This window comes from Saccopteryx leptura, chromosome 3 (assembly GCF_036850995.1).
Source record: "Saccopteryx leptura isolate mSacLep1 chromosome 3, mSacLep1_pri_phased_curated, whole genome shotgun sequence".
Lineage (NCBI taxonomy): Eukaryota > Metazoa > Chordata > Mammalia > Chiroptera > Emballonuridae > Saccopteryx > Saccopteryx leptura.
The window spans coordinates 317,438,119-317,465,352 of record NC_089505.1 but is presented as its reverse complement, the minus strand read 5'-3'; the positions used below and the strand labels follow the sequence as shown (position 1 = coordinate 317,465,352).

Genomic DNA, 27,234 nt, shown 5'->3' with positions numbered 1-27,234 from the left:
TTCAAAAAATCTAATAAAAGATTCCAGTTATAGTTTTATTATAGCTGTTTATCACATACACCCATTCTCAAACATATGACTTCTGTAAAGACAGTGAGAAAGAACAGAGAATCCCATAGAATTAAGAGTTCAAAGTAGATGCATTCACACAGACAGAAAGAAAGCAGGAGTTACCAGGGGCTGGGGAGAGGGGAAATGGGGAATGACTGTTTAATGGGTAGAGTTTGGGATGATGAATGTGTTCTTCAAATGGACAGTGGTGACGTCTGCAAAACATTGTGAATGTATTTGATGCGCTTGATTGTATATTTAAAAGTGGTTAAAAGGGTAAATTTGTTATAGTTTACTATAGTAAAAAAAATGGGAGAAAAAACAGATGCAACACACCATTTCACACATGACCAATTTATTCAGAAAATTCAAATTTGTTTGGCAAGTATATCCAGGGGCAGAGAATTTGGGATAATCATTTCAAATTAGAGACAATCACATTTTCTAGAGCTAATTGGCTGAGGGGCAGTATCTGAAGCAAAATATTAAAAAATCATGGGTGATAATAAATATTTGCAAAGGTAACAAAACAAGCAACCAGCTTACACAACTGAGGCATGAAAAATACTAATGCTAGTAGTAATCCTTTATTCAATTTAGTTCAACATATATTAAGCACCTAGTTTGTTCAAGATATCGGGCTAGCTGCCGGGGTTGAGGAGGAAACAAAATTTACCAAAATACGTAATCCCTGTCCTTAAAAGTTTACAACAGCACATATACAAATCAGTGTTATATATATATAGTTGAGGAACAACAACAAAACAAATTGCTGTAAAAACAGGGATAAGGAAAGTTTTACTTCTCAGTAGAGCTTGAAATCTGAAGCTGGGAACCCCCTTAAATTTGGTGATATTGTTGAGGCAGGGTACAGCAGGCCAAGTAAAGAAAACTCTGGTGTCTAAGCATGTCTTAGCAACAAGGAGTGGTCTAGTTCCTTTACAGCTTAAACCGTCTGAGTGGGAATGGGTATTATAAGCTATTTTTATTTTAATCCCTCGCATCATTAACAGCCCATTATACAAGGGATTTAAAAAAAGTTTGAAGAGGCAGGGACATAGACTGGAAATACCATCGCAAAGTTTTAGTGTAAATTCAACCCCTTTTGTATCTGCATCTAGTACAGGGGTCGGGAACCTTTTTGGCTGAGAGAGTCATGAACGCCACATATTTTAAAATGTAATTCCATGAGAGTCATACAACGACTTGTGTACGTTATGCATTATCCAATAAAAATTTGGTGTTGTCCCAGAGGACAGCTGTGATTGGCTCCAGCCACCTGTAACCATGAACATGAGCGGTAGGAAATGAATGGATTGTAATACATGAGAATGTTTTATATTTTTAACGTTATTATTTTTTTTATTAAAGATCTGTCTGCAAGCCAGATGCAGCCATCAAAAGAGCCACCAAGCCATAGGTTCCCAACCCCTGATCTAGTAGCTTAGATAGTAACACCATCAAATGGGTTAAAAGTCACCAGCAGCACCACAGTTCATCATGACATACATGGTCTTTCCTGTTACAGTATAAAACTAGCTTTGGCTACCGCCAAGGTGGACATAAGGGTAGATGGAAATTTAAGTTCCTATTTTACACATAAATTAAATGCCAAAAACATTCCCTCCTGAACTCAACATAAATGAAGAAGAGGGCTTCATCTCAGGGAGAAAAATAAAGTCTTTGTAGGCTAATTGACCTAATGGTGATGTATGCTGTATTTCCTATTTAAAAAAAAAAAAATACAAGAGCCTTCTTAAATAATTTACAATGTGTATAACATATACCTAAAGAGAACTTTAACAGAACATCATAATAATCAAACATCAGTTTCTGGTTTTGCAGTTACACTAATTACCTTAATCATAATACTTCTGGAACCCTTACAAACAAACAATATATAGCAAGATGTTTTATGTTATTCATTATCCTTAACTTATGAAAGTTCACCTTATTTTATCTCAAAGGAAAATTTTATCTCATTTTCTCACAGAATTCACCACCAAACTTTAAAAACAATTAAAAGAAAACACTTTCCTGTAAGCCTTTACCAATGGAAAACTGCAATGCAAACACCTGCCAGGCTTTGAGGAAATAAAAATCAACAACCTACATAACCGGCACCTCATAAAGCCTAAACCTCTTTTGAAGTACAGTTTAATTCTTCTTGCCCTGGCAGTAACTAGTGATCAGAACCCTCCCTTATCCAGGAACTGTTCTGGTTTATATATAATACAACATACAGTATTTTTTAACACTAATAAATTACTGATATGGCACGATGAATAAATAGCTATTTTTTTTAAAACCAAAGTGACTCAGGACAAGAACAGATAGAATAACATACTAAAATGATTTAAAAGTAAATATTTTTAAAAATGTAATCTATCCTGGCCTTATATTAAAATTAAGAAGCAAAGGATAAAGTATCATTTCAAACCTATATACATCAAGATAGATGCCAGTTATAAAAATGTACTTTAGTTGTAAATGCTAGATTATGCAAAAATAATTTTATATCAATTTTATTTAACTTTAATGCATTTTCCCAACTCTAATATTAAAAACATTAAAAGAACTTAAACTTTCATGGCAAAAAGTTCCTAGTTTCCCCATCTGTTAAAAAAAAAGATTGTTTTCCCTTATTAACATACAATGCCCTATTGTTAAGGCACAACTTTTTTAGGAGAAAAATGAAATCACAGATTAGATTTATTTTACACAAGAGTTACAAGACAGACTTTTTATAGGCGTACACTGAGAATAATTATACATGTCTGCAATTTAACCAAGAGCAGAAATGAAAAACCATTGCTTCTATCCAGGAGCAATCAGCACAGAAACAAAATAAGTAGTTGCAGCTAGAACAATCCAAATACTTAGTTTCTGACTTGCCAATGATTACGTCTATAAGGCCATTTTCAAGGTGTTATCAAGGAGAGGCAAGCTGGATATTTTCTTTTCTGAGGAAAAGGGTTAGTGCTCCACTTTCTTTTATGCTTGAACTACCAGGAATAGATGTCACCGTCAAAGCCTGAATGAAATCCAATTTTTGAATTAAACATTTGAGACAAGGGCCGAGTTCCGGATCACAGGGGTCAGGGCAGATATTTGCTCTGCATCCTGCCTCTGCCACCCTTCTGAGCTCTCTTCCCTCCTTCCCACCCTTTCCTTAGCCACTGCCCCTCCTCCACTTCCTCTGCCCCAGTTTGCCCAACACTGAAAGAGTGTAGCCAACAAACAGGAAGAGTCTGCACAACTGTTACTTAAAACACATAGACCAAATGCTTATTTTATTATACAGTTATGAACAAGTCATTTGAATATTAATTTAAAATAAAGTGAAATTGAGGAAAAGGGGACAACTGAATACCAAGGACAGCTATGACCTGTCTTGTAGGCCTTTATAATCTCAAATGAAATAAGGATTCAAGTTTGAAAACTAATAGAAAAAGCAAGTTTTCTCAAACACGCTTATTAACCAACTCTCTTGTATTTTCCTCATTTTCATTCTTTGAAGAATGGGTTGGAAGAACTGCATTGTAAAGACAGAGAATTGGATTAGATTTGACAACATTAAAGCTCTGTGGTTTTGAAGGTGATTTTCCTTTACTTTTTCAGGGGAGTCTGAAAAGTAATGGTCAGCTAGAACTCCTGCAGAATTATTCTCTCACTGGAAACTTCCTAGAGTATCGATTCCACTGGAAGAGTTCAACAGCCAATCTTGAGAGAAATAGATCTATGAAAGAATTCCTGGATAAGTTTTGGGAAGCATATATTGGTTAAGAGGAGCAGAAATAAATGAGAATATTCAGGAGCTAGGGAATGAGGTAGAAATGAAAAGAGTCAGAGAAAAGGGACAGTTGGTGGCTACTGAGATTATTGATGCCACTGCTTTACTAAATTTGATGTGTAAAAGTCAATTTCATGAGAAAATTACCCTCTAAATAAGGACACAGATGAGGGAAAGGAACACCAGTTGGGGAGGTAAGAGTCATTAAAAGTAAATTCTAGTTATTTTGCTATATTTTGGAAATAACTTACGTAATTCTGGGATATTACGTGCCTCACATATTCATGAAGGTGTTCAACTGGCATGTTCTGGTATAATAATGTCTCGCATAAATAAATATAAATACTGTTCTTTGCAGTTATATTAGTTCTGTAATGTATATTGGCTTTTAGAAACAAACAAAAAATGTTAAACTTTCTTTAAAGCACTTAAAAAAACCACGAGGAACTAGACTATACCCAACAAATTATAAAAATAATGCATTTAACTGTTAGCCAATATCTTAATTTTTGCATACAAGTCCTTCACAAAGTCATTATCTACACACAAATTAATGAAATTAAAAACAAAACCAAAGCAATCATACTTGCTAATATGAACTAGTTTCATTTTCATTAAATCAGAAAGTTTCTGTATAATATTGAGAAAAAACCCTACTCCAATTAAATAAAGTCTATATCCTACTCTGCCAGTTCTATTTCCCTAAGTCGGACACAGTACAATGACAGAAATGCTTTTATACCACAGGACTCTAGAAATAGTGTATGCCTTTGCCATCTCTCCTGAGAAAAAAGGATTCCCTCATCTCATTGCAAAATAAAAAGATGAGGCCTTAATATCTGTTCAGGATTCTTAAGTCCTTTTTAAATATCAAGTGTTCCAACTACCAAAATTCTTGAATAAACTTTCACTAAACAAAAGCCCACCTATTGAGGTCCACTCCTCTATTAAGTTCGTAACCAGCTGCTAAAGAATGGGTGGAAACGTGCATCATACTAAATCCGATTTCCTAGTAGGTAATGAAGGGCCTTAGACAGTGTAATACGCAAACCTCAAGTTGTATGCACATTCCACCAGGTAAAGATGGCCACTCTGGTCAATTTTACCTTCAAGATAGAAAGTAAATGGAAAGTTGCTTTAGGATTAAGAATGTTAAAACAAAAACGAAAGAAACCATGAGAAATCCCTCTCCTTATCAGCGTGTTACAGAATACAAGAACATCAAAGTCACGTGAAAAAATGGTATTGTTTGCATACAAAGTTTTCAGATACTACAATGAGACATCCCGATGATAGTTCACAAAGCAAGATTCTAATCACAGTGAGACACAGTGAATATGCCACAACTTTTCTTCCAACCAGATTCTGTATACTGAATAGAAAAATGTTTCAAAAATTAACTTTAACTTTCATTATTCGAATTCAAAGGACAACTATAAAATATCTCAAAATTTGCTACTTTGAGAGTTTGGTTAGGTTAGATTCATTTACTAATGGCCAGAGCAACCGTAACTCATTGTTGACAATGAGAGAATCCCTATATACAAACCTGGCAATTTTTTTAAAAAGTACTTAAATGAAGCATTTGAAAGTAAGGAAAGCTAGCTATATTCACATAGTGTCAAATATCTTTCAATTAATAATAGAATTGTTTACATTTTTGTAGTGCCTTATATCATATTTTGTCCCTAATGAGAAAATGCACCAAAATGCTAGTGCTAACCCTGAAATCTTAATCCAAACCTTACAAGTTAAAGACTAAAAGGATGGTCAAGAGGGAAAGGATGGAATCATGCACTAAAGGGCAAAAGAAAAACAAGATGTCAAAAGTTGAGCCCATGGGTACGAACACATTTTTCTTTGTAGAAACACACACACAGAGATTTTACAATGCAGCCATCATATATCCTTATTCTCTAGTGGCTGGTGAACTTGTTTTTGAAATTTCAAAGAAAAAACAATTTAAGCTTTTTCTATTTTAATCTGTAAGAAATATTCAGAAACAGATAAGAGCATTTGTTGCGTATTAATGAACATGTGGCTTCTTGTGCTTTCCATCTAAATTGGGGGTAAAACCCCCAAATTACTTTATTTTCAATGAGATGTAGGTATAAAGTGATAATAAACATCTATATGAAATCAATCCCTTCTTCAGCCCAATTCTACATGAAAGATTCACGATGTGTGAAAATGCTGACTCAGAACAATGTAAACTCAGCTATAGATTTTAATTCACAAACATATATATATACATATATATGTATACATATATGTGAGCCTTGTGTATGACAATTGTATGAAAATAGTCTCAAAAATAAAGACAATACTTGAGACACGAAGCAACCCATCTTCCCTGATTTTGCATCCTATTATAGGGAAAATAAGTCTCTGATGCTTCATAAATACTTTAAAAAGTTCCGATGGCCTTAACCATGCAGAGTCTCCACCGATGATTTTAAGTCTTCAGCATCTCAGGGTGACCATTCTGCTCTGGAACAGCTGTGATCTACCATCAACTTTGCTTATTTATGTCCTGTCTTCTCTAGCTCTGGGAGTTTTCTGACCAGAGCTTGGTGGTTCATTCTGATGCTAGCCAACAGCCCTCCTTCAATGCCATCAGAACCAGTGTAACTGATTTCTTCACCACTCAGGGTAGTCATATGCCCCCCAAGGGCTTTTAAGATGGCATTACCAGCACATATATCCCACTTTTTGATGTATGTCACATGAATATATAGATCAGCTTTTTCTTGACTTTTATCAGGCACATCCAAGAGCGCTAAAACTTTATAACCTAAAAGATAAACACAGAATTTGTTACTTTTGGAAAAATTTTTAAAAAGCAGCTTACTTTTTTGAGTACCTTGTTAAAAATAACAGCATAGGGTGAGCAGGAAGGAGCTCTCTCTACTCTTTGTAACTGTTAAGTCTAAAGTTATTTAAATATATATATATATTTAAAAGAATAGCATAGACATTAAACTCAAATGAATAAAACATATACTGCAAAGTAACTTATTAAGTTATTCAAGTACAACCAAATATATGTCTATAATTTTTTAAATTTACAACTACTTTGTGGTTGTTTTCTATGAAAGACTACATTCAGTACATTTCGCTTCCTATGGACTATTAAACTGAAACTAAATACCCACAGGTTTCATTTGAATATCTAGAAAGGCTGGATTTGGAAGAACAGAATACAAAACAACACTACTATCTTATGTCTTCTTTGAGATGAGGCAGATTTTAAAAATAACAAAATAAAACAACTTCAAAAGAAAATGAGGTCTAGAACCTGGTTTATCCCATTTCTACTAGGTATTCTGACCATTGCCTTTTCTAACCAACCTAAAAGAGAACCTATGAAAATAATAAAGTCATATTAAAAAAGGCAGATATACATAAAATCAATAAAGTAAAACTATTAGGCTTATAAGTTAATAAGCATTGCTGAGAAGGTTTTCAAACACAAATGTTTCTAACCATGATTTGCTATTTATTTGAATTAAAATACTTTTATATTAAACAGTATTCAAAACAAGGTGGGCAAATGGCCTATTTTTATATAGACCTCAAAAGCTATAAGTGACTTTTATATTTTGAAAAGGTAGTTTAAAAACAAAACAAAACAAAGACCACTATGCAATATAAAACATCTATGGCTCATGAGGCCTAAATATATATACTATCTGTCCTTTCAGAAAAAGCCAGCTGACCCTTGATGTACAATATGGTCAATGCAATAGTACAGAATATGCATTAAGCTAGCTAGGTGGGCACTAGACTCTCTGGCTCATCTCAGATGTGCAAGCTGAGGAGTTCAGGGGTATTAAATGTGATTCAAAGACGAGCCATTGTAACAACACTTACGATGAGTCCTAGCATCCTTCTGCCATAGGAAGCATCGTAAATGTACTTGGATCTTTTTTTCTGTCCTGGATATTCCTGGAGTAAACCTAATAAAATTACTCTGAAATGAGATCATACATAAAACCACCATGGACAGCACATCACTAACAGGAAGATGCTCTTGTAGTATTCTAGAAACAGAAAACACTATTGTGAAACTTTGTTTTTATTGGGAGATTGTTTCTAACAAGAAGACATGTGTGACTGAAATCCCACCCTAGAAATAAACAAGTAGGAGACCATGTCTGTCTTGAAAGTAGTCATCCCTCGCCATAACACAGTTCACTTTTTGCAGTCTCACTATATTGCAAATTTTTAAAATGTATACTGCTCACAAACTTTAGGGGGTATTTCAAAATGAATATGAAGTGATTTAAAAAAAGCATTGGATTTCTTTTTTTATTAAATAAGAACATCAGAAAAACAAACGACGTCAAAGAAAGTTGTTCAATTATGCAAATGAGATACAAAACCAACTTTTATTTCACTGATGAAAATGCATTATATAAAAGGCTGAAAGTACTGGAGTATCTGCATGTTCCCTGATCCCTTAATTTTTGTGAGCAGTGTATATATCTAATTTTGTATCACGGATTTTTATGCTATGTCACAGGATTTTGTGGTATGTCACAGGATTTTGTGGTATATAAGTATTTTTATATATTTATTATTTTAATTATTTTTGCAGTAAAATAAGCATTTTCTAGTCTAAAAATTGAAAATAATTTTTATGTAAGAATACTAATTAAAACATATTAAAAGAATATTAAATTGAAATAAAGCCTTAAAATATATATAAATAATAAAATAAATATAAAGTTGCTATTTTGCGGATTTTCACCTATCGTGGGGGTTCTGGAATCTTACCTCCGCTATAGACAAGGGACTGCTGTACACTGTCTACTCTCATTTCCTTCTCAAGAATGTGGCAACCAAATCTTTCTCCTGAACTAGCCTTGACCATGCTGAGAACACTTCACAGGCGTAATAAGGAAGTAGAAACATACCAGCACCACCAGCTGGGATAATTGTAGTCTGGTTTCCAAAAGTCTGAAGAGCAACCTGTTTAACCATTCCTGAATGGGATCGAGACACAACAATCCTTGGGGTCTTCTCATTGTAGGAAGTGCGGGCTTTCACATTTGACCCACCATCTACCATTGCCCAAGCTGAAAACCAAATATAATATCCATTAATATCATTGGAATTTTTAAAAATGTAACTCAAAGTACCAAAAGTGACTGAAAGAAAAATTCTCTTCCACAGAGTTACCTGTATTTTTTTCCAAAACAGAAGTTTTATTTTTTTTCTGAATATAGAGTAATATGTTTTTTTTTTTATATTAAAATAGGCATGTATTAACCTAAAAAAAGACCAAGTAATCCTGCCTAGCCAAGGATCATAACTTTTTTTTGAGGAAAAGAGAGAGAGAAAGAAAGGGAAAGAGAGAAAGAGAAGCATTAACTTGTCATTCCACTTAGTTGTATATCCATTGATTGCTTCTCATAAATTCCCTGATTGGGGATCAAGCTGGCGACCCCAGGATGGAACCAGCAACCTTGGTGCTCCTGTGGATGCTTTATCCACTGCACCACAAGCCAGGTCCAGAGATAACTATTAAACACTTGGCTTAAGAATCCTAGGCTCCAGAGCTCCCTGTGGGGTGGTGGCTGAGTCTTCATTGGGATTGCAATGCAACTCTTCCTTGTCCCTAACCCAACTTCCTTCCTTCTCTTCCACACATTTAATCCCAAAAGCACCTCTAGTAAATATTCTGCATGCTAATCTCTATTTTAAATTGGATTCCTGGAGAACTCAACTCATCAGTCTATGATATAAGTACAACTAATTACCCTAGATACTTTAAATTATAAAAGTGTTAAAGTGGTGAGTTATGTTTACATATCTGCTTTCTCAAACAGTATAGAAAGAAGTTTTAGGAAGGTGGAAAAGACTCCAGAGATGGCTTTAAATGTTTTTCTTGGTTTGGAAGTTTTCTTCCCTATCTACTAAATTACATAAGAAAACAAAACTTACTCAGAATTATCTCATTTTAGACTATTTTTTCTAGCTAGCAATCACTCACTATGGGACAGAATATATTTATAGTTGACCATGGCTAGCAATAAAAGCAGCTGCATTATTATATATTTCTGGCTTCAGAAAAAGAAAAATCAAAGAAATTAACAGACTCCATGTTTCTGAGTTTGCAAGAATGATGAAAGTCTCCTGGACTCTTCTCACACTTCTCTCTAAAATCTCCACATAGCAAGGAGGAAAGTGAATACAAACACACTTAATCAATACCTATAAGTAGAAGAAAGAGGATAGCTATCAACCCAAGGGGAATAAATACTGCATATCAGCTGAGTAAGTGCTGCAGCTGACCCAAGTAGGAGTAATAGGACGAGAGCTTCACAGAAGTTCCAAAGGTCAGAGGATCTCCGTGGTGTCAGAACATCAGCCAGGGATTCTTCCCAGAGGGAAAAGGTCCTGTCTAAAACGAGAACTGCTGAAAGTAGGCCTGAAACCTCGCAACAGAGCAGTGAGAAGAGGCTTGGAGAAGACATGGAACAAGAAGTGAAGCCCTGGCAGGCTGGCTCAGTGGACAGAGTGTTGGTTTGGCGTATAGACGTCCTGGTTCTATCCCTGGTCAGGGAATACATGAGAAGCGACCATCTGCTTCTTTCCTACTAGCCCTTCCCTCCTTCTTCCCCTCTCAGCCAGTGGCTTGACTGGTTCGAGCGTAGGCCCTGGGTACTGAGAATAGCTTGGTTGCTCCGAGTGTATAAGCCTCAGGTGCTAAAAATAGCTCCATTGATTCCAGCATAAATCTCAGAGAGGGACACAGGATGGATCCTGGTCAGGGTGCATGCAGGAGTCTCTTTCTCCATCTCCCCTCCTCTCACTTTAAAAAAAAAAAAGTGAAGTCTTAAGAAAATAATGATGTACAACATATTTTAGGATGTTTCTCCAAATAAGACGCAATTTGAAAGACAGCAAATAGAACTAAAGAGAAGGAGCTGGAACAAGACTGGTTAATGGAACTAGAGAAGGAAGGGGGTGAATAAAGACTGGTTCAAACTAGAAAGAAGAAAGGTGAAAACAAAAAAGATGCCTGATGATCAAAGACAATGCCTTCCTCATGCTAACAGTAAAGACAGCTCCAGAACTGAGAATCACCAGCCTCTGTCCGATTCAACAGCAGCTGGCCCCAACAACAACAACAACAAAAAATGCAAAACCACAATGTCCACTGAAAAACATTAGAAAATACCAGATTAAGGGGCTACTTGAAAATTTCTACAAAGCAGAGAAAAACTATGTTGGTCAAATAAGTTTGTAAATGTGATATATATGTTTGCTCGCTTGTGACTTATATTGGGTGTGGGGGACAGGCTATAAGCAGGCCAGGTCGTTGTAGCCTGGGGTTTGGTTTTGGGACTAAGCTTTTCCCCACACCCTTGAATGATTGTATTATCTGGGTGGTGCACTCTCATGAGGAATCCAATTATGCCTTGGATGGGTGACTTTGTATCGGAGACTTCCTTGTTTGTATATTGGATTAAGGGATTTTGGTTTTTCTACACTATAAAGTAGGACAGACCAGGAGCTTGGACACACAGTTCCTGCTATCACAATTGCAGGGGCTTCCCTGATCCCTTGCCCTTCATGGGAAGAGCTGGTTTTCTGCTTTTCCCTTGTCTTCTTTTGTGGTTTGCCTGTCTTGGTGAGACACCAATAAATAGGATGGCCCCCCATCCTCTGACTCCGCCATTTCTTTACCGACTGTCCGAATCCAATGCGAACCTGCATGGGCCGGGCTGCTGTGATAGTGGCCCCGGCCCTGCCTGCTGGCTTTACAAACTACAATACAACATTCCAACATGATTAAAAATAAGCAACAAAAATAAAATGAATGCTATGAAACAAAAAGCTCAAGAAAAGAAGAACAAACAGTAGGAAGACATGAAATAGGAACTCATAACACAGGAAAGAAAATAAAGACAAAATTACTGAAAACTTAGTAGCAAGTCAAAAAATACACAAAGGACAATGGACTTGTCCAAAAACATAGCAAGGAATGACATAAGCAAAAAGTAAAACAAGTAAATAGATAAATGGAACCAGAAAGAAAGTGACAGACACAAAAGTCAGTGAAAGAAGAGTCAACAAACATACATTAGGAATCCCTAAAAAAAGAATAACAATATAATAAAATAGAATTAATCTTTAAAATTATGATTCAAGAAGTGTCCCTGATATAAAAGATGCCTATGTCCACTCTGAAAGACATACTATGTAGACATCTGCCTAGAATGTCAACTCTGTATCTGAGATACATCGTACCTCTATTATTATACTTTAAAGATAAAATTCTTCAGCAATCAAGACAAAAAGACTAAGCCTCTTACAAAGGAAAAAAAATCAAGTTACCAGCCTTTTTGACAAGAATCAACATGTGCCCATACAAATAATCAGTAGCTTCTACATTAACCAAGAAAAAAGGGTATACTGTAAGATGGGTTCACTGAATAAATGTTACTGTGAATTTAAGAGGAAACCAAAGATAGGAATAAAGTGGAAGAACAAAGATATGTAAATGTTATATCATAGTTGATTGGTGAGAGTCAAAAGATATTATTTAAATCTGAAGATTTAAATAACAGAGTAGAAAGATAAACATCAAAAGGATATGACTAAAATGGATTAGTGACCTGAAAGGAGGCTATAATAAGCTGACTAAACTATTGCTTACAGGAGACAGCCAACAGATAATACCTAAAGAAATGGACAACATAATGATATATAGTAAGATGTTAGTAAAAATGAGCAACAATTTAATATAAATAACTCAACTTTGAACCACTTTAAATATATAAAAAGCCATGAGATAAGGCTATATAAAAAAAGGAGAAAGCCTGCTCCTTCTTCCTGACCCCAAATAATATGATATTTGTTCTCACTGGAGGTACTTCCTACCCTAATTCTTTAATGGAAAACTGGTGTAGGAAAAGAGTTAAAAGTTTATTTGGTAAGAATAGATTTCAAGATAAATAACTTCAACTGGAGCAATTTCCTTTATAGAAGAATTCCAGCTAGCTAGTATACATAGGAAAAAAAGAGAAACAATTAGAAATTTTCATTTTACATTTTTAATAGATCATTAAACTATTATGTGAAAATTTTAATAGGATCTCAATTTCAAATACTGCCAAAATCTCTCCAAATTAACTGTTCATATCAAAAGAATCAAAATAATTTATAACAGAGATCTGGTCACAACCACCTGAACCATCTTAGAATCATTAATAATGCAAGATATTATATGTCATGTTAATATCATGCAGTAGGAAGTACGTGAAGAATATCTACAATGTATTTTAGACAAAAATGCTTCATCTTAATTCAATTAAGGTTCCAGAACTAATCAGCACTTCATAAGAAAAAGAAGACATAAAAATAAATGACACCCTGATGAAAGAGAAGAATCTGAAATGCAGAACATTCTATAATAACTGATTGATCTTCTCAGGGAAATCAATGTGATGGTCACAAGGAGGCTGAAGGTTGTTCTAGATTAAGAGAAGTTAACACAACAACCTAACAACCAAAATAACTGCTTGTTACTTGATTGGATCTTGGTTTGAAACAACCAATTGTAAAATTCACTTTAGAAAAATTGGGAGAAATGTGAATATTGGATCAATTAAGAAAATAATTTATAAAAGGTATGCATATAGGGAAAGAAGATATCACTTTTAGCAAATGAAATGATCCTGTATATAGAAAAGCCCAAAGACTCCTCCAAAAAGCTAATAGAAACAATAAACAAGTACAGTAAAGTAACAGGATACAGAATCAATATACGAAAGTCTCCCGCTTTCCTCTATGCCAACAATGAAACTTTACAAAATGAACTCTAAAAAAAAATTCCTTTTACAATTGCAACAAAAAATATATATAAAAAACCTAGGAATAAACTTAATAAAAAATGTGAACCTATATACTGAAAACTACAAAACATTATTGACAGAAACTGAAAAAGACCCAGTGAAATGGAAAAGTATTCCATGTTCATGGACTGGAAAAATCAACATAGTTAATATGGTCATATTACCCAAAGCAATATACAAATTTAACGCAATCCCCATTAAAATCCTACTGTCATTTTTTAAAGAAATATAACAAAAAATCAACAGGTTTGTATGGAACCATACAAAATGCTGAATAGCCATCCTGACCAGTTGGTGGCGTAGTGGATAGACCATTGGCCTGGGACACAGAGGACCCAGGTTCAAAACCCTGAGGTCACTGGCATGGTTGCGGGCTCATCCAGCCCGAGTGTGTGCTTATCAGCTTAAGTGTGGGGTGCTGGCTTGAGCATGGGATCATAGACGTGACCCCATGTCGCTGGCTTGAGCCCAAGGTCACTGGCTTGAGCAAGGGGTCACTCACTCTGCTGTAGTACCCTGGTCAAGGCAAATATAAGAACACAATCAATGAACAACTAAGGTGCTGCACTGAAGAATTGATGCTTCTTATCTCTCTCCCTTCTTGCCTGTCTGTCCCTGTCTCTCTTTGTCTCTGTCTCAAAACAAATAAACAAACAAAAAAACCCTGAATAGTCAAAACAATCCTGAGGAAAAAGAATGAAGCCAGAGGTATAACACCACCTGACTTCAAATTACACTACAGAGCCATGGTATTAAAAAATGCATTGTACTGGCAGAAAAACAAACCAACAAATGGAACAAAATCAAGAACTCAGAAATAAAATCATATCAAAATGGGCCAATAGTCTTTGACAAAGGAGTCAAAAACACACGATAAAGAAAATAAAGCCTCTTCAATAAATGGTGCAGGGAAAACTGGAATGCCACATGTAAAAGAATAAAACTAGACTACAGTTTGTCCCCATGCATAAAAATTAATTCAAAATGAATCAAAGACCTACATAGATACTAAACTTATGGACCTTGGTTGTAGAGTACAATTTATGAATTTGACCTCAAAGGCAAGAGAAGTAAAAACAATAAATGAATGGAACTATATCAAACTAAAAAGCTTCTGCACAGCAAAAGAAACCAATAACAAAACAAAAAGGCAGCCAACCACATAGCATATATTTACAAACAACAGCCCCAGATGGGCAGAGCTTTGCCCCATAGCGGGCTTGCCAGGTGGATCCCAGTTGGGGCGTATACGGGAGTCTGTCTCTCTGCCTCCCTGCTTCTCATTTAAAAAAAATATATATATATAATAAATAAATAAAAATGAATAATTCTAGAAGGAGTACAGCCACCACCCAACCCTATCAGCTGGGGATACATTCCAAAGCCCTCTCTGGATGTTTGGAACAGCAGGTAGTATTAGAACTCTTTTTATACAATGCTTTCTTCCTAGACATAGGAAAAGATAAAGTTTAATTTATAAATTAGGAAAATAAGAGATTTACAACAATAACAATAAAAGAGAAAAATTATAACAATTTACAATAAAAGTTATGTGAAAGTAGTCTCTCTCTGATAACTGAGAAGAATATTAAGTGACTAATGGGTGGCAAGTGAGTAGAGTGGTTACAAGGATGGACAAAAGGATGACTCACATCCTGGGTGGGACGGAGCAGAACGACATGATTACATCACACTACCCAGAAGGGAGAGCAACTTTAAAACTGATGAATAGTTTATTTCTGAAATTTCCCACTTAATACTTTTGGACTGTGGTTGATCTAGGGTAACTGAACCACAAAAGAAATCAAACTGCAACAGGAGAGACTACTGTATATAAAAAATCATTACAATTTTATGTTTGAAGTTATTTATAATAAAAATAAAATAAAAAAAGAAATGAGAAAGGAAAAAAAAATTCTCTCAATTCTTTTTAGAAATGATCCAAAAATGATTTTTCTCAGTGAATTTACAATGCTGTATCTCTAGAGGTCACTACTGGGTAAGAGAATAAAGACAGCAGTATCTCCGTTGATAGCACCAGCATAATTTTAGATAGAAACTACTAATGTTTTAAAAAATGTTTTATGTTATATAAACTCAATACATTTAGTCATAATACAGACAAAACTATTTCAGTCACCTTAAAAAATACTGTAGGTATTTAAATAAGAATTAATGATCGATGATGATGAGATAATAGTGTTAAAGTAAAATAACAGCTAATAGAATGTGTTTATTCTCTCTGTAAAATATGCTAAGAAAAAGTCCAGCAGAAAATAAAAAATGGTTGGCACTTAGCTACACAAACTTCAGATATTGGAACTTATTTTTAACAGCTAAAAATTGTCACTGATACATGGTGGGCAGTCAGATAGGCATGAGCAGAGGACGACAGGCCCAGTATGAAATGTCACCAGAGTAGAAAGCCCTGGGTACCTAGCAATGAGCAAAACTAGGAAAAGAAGAACCTCTCCCCCCAGGTAACCTTTCTTCCCCCCAGCACATCACTGGTCATGCAGTTTAGACCCCCTGAACCTTTCATATCACTGGTAATGCACTTCAGACCCTCCCCTGACCTTTTTTCCCCTGGCGTGTTGTCAGTCATGAGGATTAGACCCCCTTAGAGGAGGAAAGAACAGAGAGCAGAACAGCCCTTACTGTTAAGCCCCCAGGACACTGAGGTTCTTACTTGCATCAAATGCATCTAGGCTTCATTTGTGTTCCAGCTCCAGGCCCAGAAAAACAGCAAAACCAGACAAGCAAGTCCGTGGCTGACATCAGGACCAGCTGCATTACCCACTGCCCTGGGGTCAACCACAACCCTAAAAGGACACACCTAGAAAACTGATGAATATTCTATAGAGACCCTCCCTTGGGACCTCCCCTAAAATCTCCACCCTTAAAAGTCCTTAGGACAGAGGACCTAGTGGCTCTCTCAGGGAGCATCCGACCCTGGGCCCTCCCCTAATCTCTTCCCTAGAACCGTGCTCTTTGCCTCGCTCTTTCTCCTAAATTCCAGGGCCATTCCTTTGCCTCTGAAACTTGTTTCCAGAACCCATTTTTTCTACAGCTCACTACTACCTCTGTGACTTTCTAAATAAAACTTTTTCTGATAGTTTGAGTTTTGACTCTGAATTCTTTCTCAGCCAGAACTCAAGTGCCAAGGTTTTTGAATTGAAGTCCACTTTGATTTCACTGACTGGTCTAATACCTGGTGCCGTTTCAACAACCAACAGATACTCTACACATATCCATGTATACATTACTTCATTAAAAATACTACTCAAGTATCTCTTGCTTATAAGAATTTCAACTCAATAAATTAATTCTAATTAAATTTGATAAGAATTTTGATCAGCTTCACTCTAAGTGCTGCCAGCAGTATCTACCTTTCATTCATTTTGGTCAAGTGTTACTAAATTCTGGTAAACACATGGTATTTGACAGTTGGTACTCTGCTACCATCAATATACAGTCTGGATCTGAAAATAACAGTCCAAGAACAGGGCAAACCAAGCTAACCTTTGATCCAGGAATAGAAGGTCAGTCTACACCTATTTGATTCTTTTCAATGTTTGCTATCTTATAAGTACCTTATGATGCATTATGCTGGGAGAAAAAGCTGCATCACAGAAGAACAGGGCATTTTATTTAGTGACTTACAAAGATGAGTTTTGGAACACAACTTATTTCTACAAGTTAGAGACTTTTGGCTTTTTCACTCTAAGGGAGGTAATCCCATATGGAGAAATACATATTCTTATAAAGACTTAAAAAACTGGCATTTTGAAAAGGGAGTGGGGCCAAGCATTAGAGGGTAGGGGGGGGGTATGGTAATGGAAGGAGACTTGACTTGGAGTGGTGAACACACGATACAATGATTATAAAATTGTATACCTGAAACTGATGTAATTTTATTAACCAATGTCACCCCAATAAATTCAATTAAACAAATAAAAATGGGCATTATATTATCTTAATTTTCTCCCCAAAAATGAACAGCTGTGGAAAACTATAGCCCAAAGAATGTGAATCTATTTGCCTATCTGATATCAATTTCCTCTGCATTCCCTTTATTGCGGTTCTAATTCTCTTTGAAGTAGCAGGCTGTCTGTAGCTAAGGGTGCCATGTGACATTTGGCCAATGAGATAAAGCAGAGAGCTTAAGTTAATATAAAGAATAGCTGGGTAGATCTTTTGTCTTTCTTCTTTCCTCTTTCTTGCTGCCTAGAACAGACCCATGGTAACTGGAAGCAGCCATCTTTGAGTATGCAAATATAAAGCCATCTTCTAAGAAAAAAGCAAAACCAGAAAATTTAGCTTAACAGTATTATAAAGCCATTGAATAATTCTTACTCTTTACCCATCTTATTAGATGAGAAAGATAAAGCTCTTACTTGTTTAACCACTGTTATTAAATTTATTTTCTATGCAGCTAAATGTAATCCTGATTAGAAAAGGCAATGTGGGACATTATCAAAAGAATGAGGACTTCAAAGACTTAAGCCCCATACTTAACTTTGATGTGCCTGTTTTCTTTTTTATTAAAAAGTCACTATAATTCCTGTTTTATATTCTTTCCAGAGTTATTTTTAAGGCTAAAGTAAATTTATGTCAATACACTTCATAAACTGTGAAAGTACTAAACAAATGTGAGCTATTAAAAAAAAAGCTCTTAGAGCAACATTTTTAAATGTATGGTATTTATCTATAAAAAAAAAAGAATATTTTTTCTTGTCACACAGTTATCAAAAGGTTCAAACGAGATAACATTAAGTATACTGCAAATTGCTAAATACTATACAAACATTAGGAATCACAGAATTATTACTATAAAAGTGATGTGCTGTACTGATTTGCATAAAATACCTGGGTTGGTTCCTCCTCTAATTTTGCTGGATAAGCTTGAGGAATGTATCAATTTTCTGAGTCTCATTTTGTCATGTCTAAGTGGGAATACTAATAGTAATTGTGTCCCTCACTCACGAGCTGAATTAAGTATAGTAGTACTGCTAAATTATATTCTAATAATATCCACTCTTACTATTTTTCCTGAGTGTTAGAATCTCTGAGTTAGTGTGGATGGCAACTGAAAATAACTACATTTCTTAGCCTCCCTTAAGTCTAGATTCTAGCTATGCTTTGATCAATGGGATATGAGCTGATGTATAAAACTTACAGGTCAACCCTCAGTGGGAAATGTCCTCCAACTCTCCATTTTTACTCTCTCTACTGGTGGAATGGGGATGAAGCATGAGCCATCCTTAGTCAAGCAGAGGAGGGCAACACATTTTTGCACAGCAAAGCAAGAAGGCAGAACGGCCTGTTTGCCTGGTGCCAGGCAGCTGCCATGGCAGCCTGACCTGCTTATATAGGCTGTTAGAAAAGAGAGAAATAAACTTTCTTGTTCAACCTCCTGTATTTTGGTGCATATTATTACAGCAGCCTAATTACTGCTGATTAATCAAATATTAATATGTGAAAGCAATCCATAAACCATAAAGTAATTATATAATTAATCTTGAGGCACATTATCACAGTAATGACATAAAACTTTTGTAGCTCATCAAACTGCCAACTTAAAATACTATGTGAATTATAAAAATGAGATATAATGTTAGATACCACCAGGTAGATTTGTTTTAAAGTGCAGAGCCAATAGTCATAGACAGAATTGTGGATACAATGTTATTCTGCAAAGCAAATATTGATAAATTTAGACTAATCAAAACTTAACTTTGCCTCTATTTCTCTCTTTTTCTAAAATTATTTATTTATTCATTTTATAGGGGGGAGGGGGAGGAGCAGGAAGCATCAGCTCCCATATGTGCCTTGAGCAGGCAAAGCCAGGATTTCAAACCAGTGACTTCCGAATTCCAGGTTGATGCTTTATCACTGAGCCACCACAGGTCAGGCTCTCTCTTTTTCTGCAGTGTCAGCCACACCACGGAGACACAACAGAGATGTTGGAGTAAATGACAGAACTATAGGAATGACTGGTGTATTGGTTTCCTAGAGCAGTGGTTTTCAACTGCCAGTCTGCAAACTGGGGCCAGAAATTCCCTGCTGGTCCACGAAGAGTTAACCACCCTGATGTATGAAGAGTATACGCTGAAAAACACTGTCCTAGAGTTGCCGTATCAAATTACCACAAACATGGTGCTTACAGTAGGAGAAATTTATTTTCTTGCAATCTGGAGGACAGAGGTCCCAAACCAAGATGTCAGCAGGGTTTACTCCTTCCTAGTCTAAAGCAGAATCCATTTGCGCCTCTCTTCTAGCTTCTGGTGGCTGCCAGTACCCTGGTGTTCCTTGGCTTAAATGCATCACTCCAATCTGTCTCTACTTCCACGTCACTTATTCCTTATATGTCTGTATACTGGTTTTTTTTTAAAGATTTTATTTATTCATTCTAGGGGAAGGGGGAGGGGTAGGGGAGAGGGAAGAAGGGAGAGGGAGGAAAGACACTAGGGGGGAGGAGCCGGAAGTATGAACTCCCATATGTGCCTTGACCAGGCAAAGCCCAGGGCTTTGAACCAGTAACCTTAGCATTTCCAGGTTGATGCTTTATCCACTGTGCCACCACTGGTCAGGCTACTCTGTTTCTTATAAGGATTAGGATGCAACCTAGTCCAGGATGAGTTCATTTTGATATTTACCTGAATTACGTCTGCAAAACCTATTTACAAATAAGGTCACAATCTGAAGTTCACATTGTTATGGGCTCACTTTTATTTCCCCAAAATACATTTTGAAGCCCTAACCCCTGGCACTTCAGAAATTGAGCTTATTTGGAAGTAGGGTCCTTGCAGACGTAATTAGTTAAGATGAGGTCATGCTGGAGTAGGGAAGGCTCATACCTGCTGGTATCTTTACAAGGAGAGAAGAGACCCAAGCCACAGAGACACAGAAAGAATGCCAAAAGATAACTGAGGCAGAGACTGGAGGGATGTATTTATAAGCAAAAGAACACCATGGACTGATAGCTTGTAAACTACCAGAAGCTAAGAGAAAAACATGGAAAGATTCTCCCTTACAATGAGCATAACTCTGAAAGATAAATTTGTTTCAAGACAGTTTGTGGGTTTGTTTTTTAATGGCAGTCCTAGGAAACTAATAATACAAGGTTAGATATGGAATTGTGGTAGACATTATTCAAACCTAGTTATTAGGGCTGCTTTCAACACCAGCAAAAGAGGATACAGTCACCATCAAGAACCTCATTATCAAAAGAACATATGCGCCCTGGCCGGTTGGCTCAGTGGTAGAGCGTCGGCCTGGCATGCAGAAGTCCCGGGTTCGATTCCCGGCCAGGGCACACAGGAGAAGCGTCCATCTGCTTCTCCACCCCTCCCCCTCTCCTTCCTCTCTGTCTCTCTCTTCCCCTCCTGCAGCGAGGCTCCATTGGAGCAAAAGATGGCCCGGGCGCTGGGGATGGCTCCTTGGCCTCTGCCCCAGGCGCTAGAGTGGCTCTGGTCGCAACAGAGCGACGCCCCGGAGGGGCAGAGCATCACCCCCTGGTGGGCAGAGCATTGCCCCCTGGTGGGCGTGCCGGGTGGATCCCGGTCGGGCACATGCGGGAGTCTGTGTGACTGTCTCTCCCCGTTTCCAGCTTCAGAAAAATATTAAAAAAAAAAAAAAAACATATGCATTCCCATGTTTATTGCAGCATTGTTTAACATAGTCAAGATCTGGAAATAGCCCAACTGTCTGTCAGTGGACAAGTGGATTAAAAAGCTGTGGTACATACACACAATGGAATACTACATGGCTGTGAGGAAGAAGGAAATCTTACCTTTTGCGATGGCATGGATGAACTTGGAGATTATTATGCTAAGTGAAATAAGCCAGGCAGAGAAAGACAAATATCATACGATCTCACTTACATGTGGAACCTAATGAACAAAGTGAACTGAGGAATGGAATAGAGGCAGAGGCTGGGTCACAGGGAGCAGAGGGACAGCAGTCAGAGGGAAGAGGGATGAGGGGATGGGATCAGAGAAGGTGAAGGGATCAGTGAAGTCATATATATATATATAACATATAGATACAGATAACAGGACAGCAAATCCCACAGGGAGGGGGGGTTTGGGAAGCATGGGGGTGGGGGTGAAGGAGTTATATTGAGTGACACACTTGAATTCATGTTAACACAATAAATTAAAATTTTTTTTAAAAAAAGGACCTCATTATCTTGGAAAATAGTGGAGCCAAAAGGGCATGATACTTGCCCTGCGTTTTTGATGGGAGTTAACAACAGAATGTAAACAATTCCCCTCAGACTGTCAGCAATATTGCTTACACCACTATTTCCCTAAACTTCTCCACAATGACAATTCAAGGTATCACTGTGGACTTAAGATCATGGCCTTTCTAAATAGGCAACTACAGCAAAATAGCTGCAATGATTCCAAAATGTCATTCCAGAATCAACTAGTACCAATAAGGCTTTGGGCAAGGTCATTCCTAAACCGAATGGAAGCTCTTTGGTATGCTCTTCTATACTCTCACTGCCAACACAGTCATCAAGGAGCTGACCTGCCATCTGCAGGAAGCTAACAAACATGATTGCACCAAGATGGTGGGGAAGCAAGTGTCCAAAGAAGCTCTGAAGGGCTTCCAGGGCTACAAAGGGATTATTAGCCTGATTATTGAGACTTTCACAGTGACACCATCTGTTTTTGAAACTAAAATTCGCATTATCCTTAACCACCATTAATATGCCCTTAACCTCATAAGATCAAGCTCATTTCCTGGTATGCCAGCAGATTTTGCTAAGGCCATTTCTGGATGATCCTCAGAATCCAATGTGTAAAATTCACCTTATCTCCAGCAATAGCATGAGAGAAACAGAGAGGACCTCAGCTGCTAGGGAGTTATAACTGCTGTAGTCCTCAGAACACTAAGAATCTCTCATCTTCATTGAACAGCTTCTAACCTCTAAGGAAAGTTTAGAAAACCCTGCTTTGTCACATGTTCTGAGTACCAACAATAAAATCCTCACTGATCCAGTGAAGGGTTGAGGTAGGGCTGGGAACTGACTATAATGAGCTATGGTTGAGATTCTGACAGGACGATAAGTACTACAAGACAAATGATTTCATAATATTACCTCTTGAGCTTATTTCTTACCTGTATATTCAGAAAATGGCTTATGTATGACTCCTAGAACAGGTTTACCATTTACAGCCACGCAAACCATAGTAGTGACATACTTTCGAAGATCCTCTACGAGAAATAAACACAATTGTCAAAGTAACAAATATAAATCAGGATAGAATGCTATACTTTATTTCATTAAACATTTATGTACATTTTATGAAATGCCTTTGGTAGTCAACCACCTCTCAAGCAAACAGTCTAGCAGTGAGAGCCAGCTTAAGGAAGTAGCATTTTGGTTTTGTACACAAATAACCTGGGTTATTCTCCCAGCCTACCATTTAATTAGCTGAATTTCTTTGGGCAAATTATTTAAGTTCAGTTTCCTCATCTGTAAAATACAGATATTAATTAAGTATCTATCTTTAAATATTAAAATAAATTTAAGTTTTAGTATCAAGCTTAAAAATCAACTACTTAAAAGTCTCTGCACAAGGGATTAGCTCACTAAACATCATTACTATTATATGACCAGACCAATCTCAGTTTAGGAAAAACGTTTTATAAACAACCCCCTTGATAGTCTGTATTTCTATTATCAACTCCTGCAAAAAAACTGTTTTGTAATTTCAGTTACTATTAGATACACAACCTAGTGTCCTCTCTGTTTTCCAAATATACTGCTCACAAAAATTAGGGGACACTTTATTGCTTAATATTCATTTTGAAATATCTTTTAATTTTTGTGAGCAGTATAGTTACCGACAGTGTTTATTAAGGTTCAAGTACAGTACTTAAGTACTAGAATACCAAGGTGACAAAAAGCAGAAGTCCCACACTCAAAGAACTTACCATCTAGAAGAAAGACAAATACATAAGCAACCAACTTTAATATATATACCAAAAGAATAGAGAAAAAGCAAGAATTAGGTAACTCTAGGTAAGGAACAAGGTATGGGAGAGGATCCACAGAAATAAAATCTGAACAAAGATTAGGTAAAAAATAAAAATAGGGTATGGGGTGGTAATTCTCTGTTTTGTTTATTAGTTGCTCTATGGGTGACTAGAGTTTAGTATTTTGAATCCCAACAACAGATGTATATGCAATAAAACTGAAATTCCCACTATCACGTGTAAATATTATATTCTGACTATACTACCTGTCTTCATTTCGGTTGTCAGATATATAATGGCAATCTAAAATTTGAGATCAGTTTTCATTTTAAAATTACCTGTATATTCCTGTGTAGCATCAAGTGGGTCGATCCAGACAGTAACACTTTCTGCTGGTACCTCTTTAGGGGTTGCTATTTCCTTTAGGATGTCTTCAGGAATTTTACGATCCCATAAGATAACCTCCTGATCAGCTGCATCGACATGTTCCTCTGTATTTATCTGCATCAAAAATAGGTGATAGTTAAAAAGGTTTTTAAAGTATGAAAAAATAACTACCTGAGAAAGCACAAAAAGGAAAAACACTTCAGACAAAATCACAGAAACTGAAACTAAATATATCAATATTTTCGTTTATTTCAAGGCATTTTATTGCAAAATGAAATATTGTAAAAGGAATTCCAGCAATACCCTGTCTTCAAGTACTTTCCAATCTAATATTCAAGCTTAGCTTGTTGTCCTAACATAGGGAAATACAAAGTAAGCCTCAAAAAAACAAGCAGGGTACTGTGCTTTCTGAAAAGCTTCCTTTCCAGGGTACATCGATGTTTTTACACGGAATGTGATGCCATGCCGACCCCATACTACAGTGTCCGTGTGATATTAACACTGATAGTACATAGCAAAAAAGTCAAAGAGGGTGAAAACCTACAACTCTCAGCAATCTCTAGTAGTACTTTGAAATATCCTAAATTGTCAGTGAAGAGGTTAAAAATAGTAATATTCTTGAAACATCAAGTCACTTAAGTCATAAAATAATTTTAGTACAGTGTACAGTAAACATCCAATTCGTCCATTCACTTTTTCCTTTACTGATTAAGAAATGTTTACTGATTGCTTACTATATACCAGACACAGTGCAAGTCAGTAGAATGGTGATCAATGTGATACAAACACCTCTGTCTCTGTGGACTTAGACTCTAATGAAGGAGATAAATAATACACAAGATAGATCAGTAAATCATGTGGTATGCTGGAGAAAATAAAATAGGGAGAAACAGGAAATGTTTTGTTGGAGAGAAGGATTGTTCTTTAAGATAGCATGGCTAGGATTATTCATAATGGCCCCAAATTGGAAACTACCAAATGTCCACCAACTGATGAATGGATAAACAAAATGTGGTACATCCACACAATGGACTGTTATTCAGCCATAAAAAGAAATGACGTAATGATTCATACTATAGCATGAATGAACCCCCCGAAATTATACTAAATGAAAAACACAGACACAAGAGTCTACATACTAAATGATTCCTTTTATGCAAAATGTCTAGATCACACAGATCTATAGGGACAGTAAATTAGTGGATGCTTGGGGCACAGGGTAGAACAGGGATATTATTAGGGTGATGAAAATTTTCTAAAACTGATTAATAACAATGGTTGCACAACTCAGGAAATTCACCCAAAACTACTGAACTGGACATCTGAAATGGGCAAATTTTATGAAATCTAAAACATGCTGCAATAAAGTTCTTGCTCCTTAGTCTGTTTGTTTTTAAAAAAAAAAAAAACAACCCAGGGTATCTAAGGAAGGCAACACTGAAAAGGTGGTATTAGGGTCAAGTTCTAAAGGAAGGGAGCCTAGCAGGCATCTGAAAAACAAACACTCCAGCCCATGGAATAAAAAAATGCGGCAGCCCTGAGGTGAGCCCAGTGTACTCAGAGTACAGCAAGGAGGCAGCATGGCCAGAGCAAGTGAGCCAAGAAAGGAGAGAAAGACGAGGTCCTACTAGGTCAGAGAGTAACGGAAGCCAGAAGATGAAGGACCCTTTGGGAACAACAGTTGATGTCCTCCTTCATAACCACTGTTAAGGATGTGCAGAGAGTCCTAGTCACTGGAAAGCTGAAGAAGGGTTTGGGCATGGGGAGAGAAGCAAGGATTAGAAAGGAAGAAACAAAATATGCAACTGATATATGCTTGTTGAAAAGATTCAAAAGAACTTGTGGATAAATTATTGAACAAGGCTGACCTGTGATGATGCAGTGGATATAGAGCTTCGACCTGGAATGCTGAGGCCCCTGGTTCAGGGTCCCTGGCTTGCCCAGTCAAGGCATGTAGGAGGAGCAATCAATCAACTAACAACTAAAGTGAAGTAATTACACTCTCACTTCCTCTTTTTCTCTCCCTCTCTCTCTAAAACTGTGTTTGCCAATGTGGGGCCCACACCCCACAGGGGGGCAATTCGATAGTTAAGGGGGGCAATTTGAAAATGGACTCGACAAGACTTTAACTCTTTTGCCCCAGACCATTTAAATGCAATGCTAGATATCGGTGCAAATTTAACAAAAAATGCAATTCTTAAATAATTGCTGTATATAATTATTAAGTATAATTTCATTTGACGAGACCAAAATATCAACTGGGTGATTGGCATCGTCAAGTAAACTTCGTCCTGGGTTCACCGCGGAGCGTGCCATCTGCCGCAGGGAACGCTGGACATTTTAAAAACTCGCTAAACAACGCAGTTATTCTCACCTAATTGGCCCATCGCAACTTCTGTAGTGTTTCACATCATTCAGTTGGTGTTAATTTGAAATAAGTGTCAGTCAAAACTGTTGTAAAAGCTCGTTGATTTAATAAATATACATATATATATATTGTATAGATATAATTGGTAAGTATTTGATTTTATTTTTATCAATATTAAACTCTTTATTAAGTACTTCTTGCATCGGGGCTAGAAAACACTAATATTTTATAAATATTATTGGGGCTATAATAGTGCATATATGACAATTTTAATTTTAGAAGCATAACTTTCCAGAAAATTTTGTCAAGTGGAAAAAATATAGATACCTTTTGATTTGCAGTGGTAGTGTAGTAAATGTGTTATATACATTTAAATAAATATGAATTTTTAGTATACGTTTACTCTATGTCACATTGAATATATTTTAATACATATTTTAATATTAGTTTTTAATTGATCTTATTTTTATTATAGCCCATAGTAAAATGAGTGGTGCAAGCAAGAAAAAAACTCATCAATATTCGGAGGAATATTTAAAATTTGGGTTCATACCCGCTGTTCACGATGAGCAGATTTCTTTTTGTCTTTTATGCCAGCAATGCTTGACCAATGAATCAATGAAACGAGGTTGTCTTGAGGTGCATTTGAAGGCGAAACATAGTGCTCATATTAATTCAGATTTGAGTTACTTTAAAAGTTTAAAGAAAAATTTTGAAAAAAGAACAACATTAAAGTCTCTATTTACTGCTCATACTTCAACTAATAATCGTGT

The 27,234-nt window shown here is 36.4% G+C and overlaps 1 protein-coding gene across 1 annotated transcript in view; it reads right to left on the bottom strand.

Moving 5' to 3' along the window:
• Window positions 1–389: 389 nt before the first annotated feature.
• BPNT2 (3'(2'), 5'-bisphosphate nucleotidase 2) overlaps window positions 390–27,234 on the bottom strand; it is a 36,006-nt gene continuing 9,161 nt past the window's right edge. The window contains exons 2-5 of the mRNA XM_066379035.1: window positions 24,045–24,207; window positions 22,846–22,941; window positions 8,764–8,925; window positions 390–6,638 (exon numbers count right to left, since the gene is read on the bottom strand). Of these exons, the coding sequence (XP_066235132.1) occupies window positions 6,367–6,638; window positions 8,764–8,925; window positions 22,846–22,941; window positions 24,045–24,207 (693 nt within the window). The 3' untranslated portion in view covers window positions 390–6,366. The remainder of the gene's footprint in view (window positions 6,639–8,763; window positions 8,926–22,845; window positions 22,942–24,044; window positions 24,208–27,234) is intronic.